The sequence below is a fragment of the Borostomias antarcticus genome, assembly GCF_949987555.1.
Source record: "Borostomias antarcticus genome assembly, contig: scaffold_107, whole genome shotgun sequence".
Classification (NCBI taxonomy): Eukaryota; Metazoa; Chordata; class Actinopteri; order Stomiiformes; family Stomiidae; genus Borostomias; species Borostomias antarcticus.
In genome coordinates, this window is record NW_028175663.1 from 93999 (window position 1) to 101581 (window position 7583).

At 45.8% G+C, this 7583-nt stretch overlaps 1 protein-coding gene across 1 annotated transcript; it reads right to left on the reverse strand.

Annotated features, from left to right (window-relative positions):
- Nucleotides 1-6066: 6066 nt before the first annotated feature.
- Nucleotides 6067-7245, reverse strand: LOC311329377 (protein HemY-like; the record flags this gene model as incomplete). Its single annotated transcript, XM_084463232.1, has 1 exon — nucleotides 6067-7245. The coding sequence occupies one exon, from the start codon at nucleotides 7243-7245 to the stop codon at nucleotides 6067-6069; it is 1179 nt and encodes a 392-aa protein (XP_084319358.1).
- Nucleotides 7246-7583: the final 338 nt, after the last annotated feature.

The window sequence follows — 7583 nt, forward strand, 5'->3', positions numbered from 1 at the left end:
ATGATGCTTTCTTACCTAATAGATATACCCAGTTATATGCATGGTTTGACCACTTAATATGCATCTAAGTGACACAGGAGTGTTTATAAGCCTAGGGAATTTTGAGATTATCAGGGATTGGGTTTCACTTGGCAGCCTAGTGCTTGATCTGGCATGTGGAGATAGCCAGTTACTGCATGAATTGCATAAAGAAAAACAGGTAAGTGGCTATGGTCTTGAAATCAACTCTCAGAATATCGAGGTCTGTATTTAGGAAGGTGTGAATGTTATTGAGCAGAACCAAGATCGTGGACTGGGTAACTTTAAGAAGAGTGGCAGTTTCGATACGGTTATTATGACCCAAGCTCTTCAGGTGATGCATTTTCCACATCTTGTGCTGAAGGAGATGCTGTAAGCATGACAGCAATGCATTGTCACTTTTCTAAATTTCAGCCATTGCCGTTACCGGCTTTATCTTTCTGCTTACGGCCGCATGCCAGTATCAAAGTTCATGCCTTATACCTAGTATGACACACCCAATGTCCATTTTTGCACCTCCAAGGATTTTGAGGGGCTATACCGAGATAAAAATTATAGGGTGTTGAAACGCAGGTCCTTGATCAATCGCATAAAAGCTGTTTTGTTGGAATGGTATGGCCAAATTTGATGGGTGAAATTGCCATCACCAGCTAACAGCAACATAGAGGAGTGCTCATAGTGATTTTTCCAAGCAATCTTAAATCTAGTTTTAGGCAGTGTATGATGTATTCCGCTCTGCTCTTTTGGGTTTTGGGTATGGCAAATCCAGTGATTGCCGAGAACATGATTCCTGAAGCCAGAGTAATGGATAAGGAACCTATTCAATTAGGAAATTATCATATATATCTCAGTGCTTTTGACAGCACATTTATCACACCGAGTATCGCTGAGCAGTATAATCTCCGTCGGGGAGGCCGCTATGGTATCGTTAATATTGCCATTCTGGATGTTACTGTGGATGACTTGGGTAAAGCGGTTACTGGCAAAATAAGTGGTCATACCATCAACCTGCTTACTCAGAAAACCAAACTGAAGTTTTCTGAAGTTACTGAAGGCAGTGCGATTTACTATCTGGCAGACTTTAAGTTTTCAGACGAAGAGCTGCTAAAATTTGCCATTGTCGTTAAGCCCCTAGGAAGTTCCAGGAGCGGGATGCTCCGTTTTGAGCAGACCTTTTACAAATAGGTTATGAGAAGTGCTATGACCAAGGATATTTGTCAGGTTGTACTCGCCAGTGGCAACAAAGGCAAGTTAGCTGAATTTCAGCAATTGCTAGAGCCTCTGGATATCAAGATTACTCCACAAAGTGAGTTTGGCATTGGCGCAACCATTCCGGAAGCAGAAGAGACAGGCTTGACTTTTATTGAAAATGCCATTATCAAGGCTCGTTATGCTGCTGCGATATCAGGTTATTCAGTCATTGCCGACGACTCTGGTCTTGAGGTTGATTATCTCAACGGTGAACCAAGTATATACTCTGCCAGTTATGCAGGATCAGATGCTTCTGCTGCAGATAATAATCAGAAGCTGCTGAATCGTTTACAGGGGGTGAAATCCTCAGACAAAACTGCGCGCTTCCATTGTGTGCTGGTCGTATCTTCGCCATGAAAATGACCCAACGCCAATCGTTGCCCATGGCAAATGGGAAGGTTATATAATTGAAGAAGCTCTGGGTGATCATGGCTTTGGCTATGACCATCTGTTTCTGGTTCCTGCAGAGCATCGTACGGCGGCAGAGCTGCCATCAGAGTTGAAAAAGCGGTTAAGCCACCGAACTCAGGCTTTGCAGCAGCTGGTCAGCTACCTCAAGGAGATGAAACACTAGGACATCCTTTATTCTCCATGGAGTTAACATGCTAAAGCTGCCACCTTTGAGTCTCTATATTCATGTGCCGTGGTGTGTGAAGAAATGTCCGTATTGCGACTTCAATGCACATAGGGCAACCAGTGATATTCCTGAAGAAGCTTACGTAAACGCTTTACTTCATGATTTCCATAATGAAATTGAAAGCGTTCAAGGCCGTCCTATACACTCAGTTTTTGTTGGTGGTGGAACTCCCAGCCTTCTGACTGCAAATGCCTATCAGCATCTGTTCAAAGGCCTTCATGAGCAGGTATGTTTCTCAGGTGATATCGAAATTACCATGGAAGCCAATCCAGGCACTTATGAGCATGACCGTTTCCAGGCCTATCTGGATGTTGGGCTGAACCGGCTTTCTTTAGGTGTTCAGAGCTTTCAGGATGATAAGCTCGCTGCCTTAGGCCGTATCCACTGTGCGGATGAAGCCAGACAGGCGATTGCTTCAATCACAGGGGCCGGCTTCAGCAATATTAATATTGATTTAATGTATGGCCTTCCGGAGCAATCCCCTGAGGATGCAATGTATGACCTGAAACAGGCAATCGACCTTCAACCAGCACATATCTCATGGTATCAGTTAACCATTGAGCCCAATACTGTGTTCTATTCGAAAACCCCGATGTTGCCGGCCGATGATAAGCTCTGGGAAATTCAGGAGACAGGGCAGGGATTATTAGCATCGGCAAGCTTTGAACAGTACGAGATATCTGCATATAGTCAGCTTGGCAGACGCTCAAGACATAACGTGAATTACTGGCAGTTTGGCGACTATATAGGAATTGGTGCCGGAGCGCATGGGAAGCTGACGGATCTCACAACCGGACAGATTTTCCGTAACTGGAAAACCAGAATGCCAGCGAATTACCTTGCTGCAGATGGTCATCTCTCTCACGCTTTTGAAGCTGGTCGACGAGTACTGAAGACAGATGAACTGCCTATTGAGTTTATGATGAATGTGTTGCGGCTTCATGATGGGGTTGATGCCCAGCTCTATTGTGAGCGAACGGGACAAACTCTAGATGTAGTTAGTCGACAATTGAAATTAGCTCAGCAGAATGGGCTTTTGGAGCCTATGAGCTTAGAGAGAAACAGGCTCCAGCATACCCCTACAGGCAGGCTTTTTTTGAATGACCTCCTAGGACTGTTTGCATAGTGTTCAATCTCAAGTCAAAGCCATCTATCTTACTCCTACTATCTTACTCCTAGTAAGGCTTTATTACATGGCTTTAACCCCTCCAAACTTTGCAATCTCCATTGGGTGTAGTTCCATTGCCACGACGCACCATTCATTAGTCCTACATGATTACGCAGGCAAGAGCATACCTTATGGAAGTTCCAATACTACTGCCAATCTACACTTTAATCCAGTGAGCGTAGCTTCAACACAGACTCTGCCCCTTGCGAACTAAACTTTGCCTAGATTAGATCCATACTGTCATTGATCAAATGGCGGCAAGCTCCCTCAATGACTCAACTAGCAATCTGCTAGTCAGCATACAGCACCTTGTCATAGCAAAGCCGAGGACGGTTTTTTTTGAAGATAGTCTACACACTTATCAATGGCCTCACGTTTTGTCAGACCTCTATTACTCGCACTTTGCCGAATTCCCCTAACCACCTTGTCAGACTCTCCCCTGAGTCTCTTCAGGGACCGTTCTGCCACCCAACTTTCAATAGCCTCACCCACCTTGTCGTGTAGGCAGTGACCTGCTTTCTACCGATATTCAATACACAGATAAAGCCCATGATGATGGTTGCCTTAACTACCTTCTTTTTCATAATCTTGACACGCAGTTACCTCTGATGAGGCGCCTATTAATAACAATGACCAACTTCCGTTTCTGCTCCGGATTTCGCCTGAGCGCTGCCTAGAAAGCTTCTACTATCACGGCTTACTCGTTCTTTCTACACTGTCTCAGACTCTCTTATTCTTGGAGGAAGGACCGAATTTAACAACGTTGTCACTCTTCCGATCCATATCCATGACCAATTCTGTCGTTTGAGAATGGGGTTTTACCGTATAACCGGTGGCTACCTGTCCCATTCGTTTGCGATCTTTCTTCTCTCCCTCACTGAGCCCTGTGTGCAGCTTCTGTTGACTCTTTTGCACATTCTTCATGGTTGCTTCCCTCAACCATTCTTGGCGCACACCAAGCCCTTACCGTAAACCCAAGGGATCTCTAGGTCTTCTGTTCGCTCAATCACAACTTGCGCTGTTCGTAAAAAGCCTAAAAGTCTTGAGCTGTATCCGCTGCCAGTTGCACAGCCTGCCGTTTTCTACCCGTCCCTTGCCAACTCTAACGATGTCGTTTAATCGTCAGATCATAAGAGCGATCCATTACATCTCTGACCATGTTTTCCCCCATGCCATCAAAATCCTAGTCAGTACTTAAGTTTAACTGAGCATCCAGCGGAAACACGCTTTATTACTTCCACTGGCTGTAACTGCAACGGAACCAAACAAGCTGGTCAGTTATTGGGAGGTATTTTTTTTGCCGTGATTTCTTGGCTCACCGTCTCTACCCGTTACCGACGGCGGCTGCGGCTCATCATTGGCCTGCTTAATTTAGATACCTTTGGAGGAGAAAGCGCAACACTTCATTGCCTTCAGTATGGAATAGTTCTCTATGGTGCCACACTCTTGTTAGAGAGTTGATTCAAGGTGCTGACTGATAGCGTCCTAATGATTACGAGCCAGTGAGAAGAATGAATAATCTATGGTATCGGCGTAAGATGCGGTCACAATAGACGGTGTATGTAGTTATTAGTTTGACGGCATTATACACACATAATATCGTCTCTTCCACGGTACCGGATATATCGAAAACCAAGATGTTTTGGCAGCTACAACCTGCTAAAAACAATGCGCTTAGCATATAGATATTGATTCAATCGAATATGGCTATTTACGGTGGCAGATATACTAGAAATGAACCAGTAATAAGTGTATCGTGGTACGTAAACTACGTCAGTTATGCTGTCGGGAATTAATTAAAAGGTATCTACATATTTAAAATATTTATCCTTGCCAAACGCAATTCAGTGTACTCGTTTAAACAATAAGTCCCACACACCATGCCCCAGCCAATGGCCACGTTTTTCAAACTTGGTTAGTGGGCGAAAATCAGGCTTGGGGGAGTAACTGTTGCCAGCCGCCATGTTTTCGAAGCCTTCGGCTGCCGTCATGACCTCGAGCATCTGATCGGCGTAGTTTTCCCAGTCTGTTGCCAGATGAATGACACCATCCATTTCCAGCTTGGGGCAAATCAATTCAATAAATGCTGGCTGAATGAGGCGACGCTTGTTATGGCGCTTCTTGTGCCATGGATCCGGGAAGTAGATCTGTACCCGTGACAGGCTGCCAGCAGGCACACACTGCTTCAGCACTTCAACGGCATCATCACAATATGTTCTAAGATTGTTAATATCGGCCTGACGGGCTTCATTCAAAAGACTACCCACACCTGGGCGATGCACTTCAATGCCGATAAAGTGCTTGTCACTTTCTTGGGTTGCCATGGTGACCAGAGAGTGCCCCATGCCATAACCAATTTCCAGAACCAGTGACGCTTCATCAGCAAAAGCATTCAGGAAGCCTTCTGAGCCTTGTTCCCGAGTCAGTCCCCAGTTTTGCCAAGACTCATACCAACCTCGCTGCTGTCCTGTGGTCATGCGACCTGCTCGGAGCACAAAGCTCTTGATCTGACGCCTGTTGGTAATATCCTGCTGGAGGCTATCGCCAGTCCCGCCGACTAGTTTCACAGAATCGTTCATGGACTTATGAGTTTGTAGAAAATAATCATGGTAAGATAATGCTCAGAGCGTAAAATGCAAATTCTAAGTGCTGGAATAATCCCTGCCGACAAATATAGTCAACATTAATCAGGCAAGAATGAACTAAACACCAACAAGAGGTGTGATCATTACCAGCCAGCAAACATTGCTCAGGCTCAATAGATACAGGCTGCCTGAAAACAGGCTAATCCCTACGCAAAAGAAGCCAGCTCTCCACTTAAGTTTTTTTGAGGTAGAGTAATTTATCCACAGCAAGGCGACAAACACCAATGCCATACTATAATAGACTTGATAGTTGAAAGCGGTCTGGAATACGCCCATCTCCTCTTTCAGAGGAGAGGTCTTGGGCGTGGACGCCAAAGGCCCGACAGTGCCACTTATGACCTGCCCATTCATTCCCTACGAATCCCGGGCAAATTGGTAGCACTATCCGCTGCCAACAGCAGTCCTTCTTGGAAGTAACGTGAGCTGGTTTCAAACTCATCCAAATGAGCCAGCAGGTGCCCAAGCTCATTATAAACGTCGACTCTTTTACGGAGTCTCAAGCTGGCCTCCAGATACTCCCTTGCTTTGCCCCAGAGCTCATTTCTCAGTGCTAGGCGACCCAGAGCCAGAAGTAACTCTGGATCATTGGTGCGCTGATTTAGTAGCGATTCAGCAAACAGTAGCTGTTTCTTCAAATCCCTACTTGGGGTTTTACCGTATAGACGGATCAGCGGTTCACTGTAACAATGATTCAGGTTCTCTCTCAGCAGTAGTTCTGCTTTCCCCTCTGCCCCAAGACGTATCAGACAACCGCTGTAGCGATAGAGAATAACCGGATCCCTTCTCTGACTACGGCTGAGTCCGGACCAGATATCATCAGCAGGTTTCACCCGCGCCTCGGTAGATGGTCGATTGCGTCCATAGTTATATGCTTGCTCAAATAATTCCTTAAACGCCTGCTGTTCAAGCTGATGATACTCATCATCCTTCACCACTTTCTGTTTACGCAGCTTGGGCAGAAGTTTTTCAAGTGACTGCCAGTCATTCAGGCGGATATAGACCTGCTTCAGCATTTTCAGAATATAAGCATGACGTGGATACTTTTTGTGAAGGTGCTTCAGAGTAGCCAGAGCCTGTTCCAGATGGTTGCTGGCCAACTGAAGTTGACCCTGAGTGATGCCAATTGCCATCTCTGCACCATGGGCTTTGCTGTCTGCCTGTCTCAACCAGCTGGCGCTGGCTTCATAATTACCAGCCTCGTGGGCTGCTCTTGCTGCGGCCAAGTAGTTAATTAATGGAGACTCTCCACTTTTAGCAGCCTGCCCAAGAAGACGCTCTGCTTTGCGCCAGTGACCTTTGGTAAATTCTGCCAGACCTCGGTCGAACAGTTTCCTAGCTTTGGCTTGTCTGGCTCCGGACGAAAGTGGATAGATAAAGCTAAAGGTTCCTAGCAGCAAACGTAAGACAATAACTGTTAGCCAGATCAACCCTAGGGATATCACAACCAGCAGTAATAAGGCCCACAGGCTGCTTTCAAAGGTCATACCATCGTACGCAATCAGTACGTAACCACGATCATTGACCATGATATTGGCCAGTAAAAAGCAGGCAGAAACAATGATCAGGAAAAGTGCAAACCCCTTCATGAAATCTGCACTCCCTGCAGTGCCGGCTGATCAGGCTCAGTCACTGTATCAGTGTTTTCCCCATCTTCCTGGTTAGGCGTTGCCGGTTTGCTCTTCTCTTCGGAGTCTGAAGCAGATGAATTTTCCTGCTCTTTTTGTCCTGAAGTACTAGTTTCAAACTGATGTTCTTTCATGGCGTCCAGAGAACGATGGATGCTTGGCATTTGGGAAGTAATAGAAAGTCTCTGTAGGGCTGAAAGCTCTTCTACTAGTTGATTGCTGACACTACCACCCAGCAT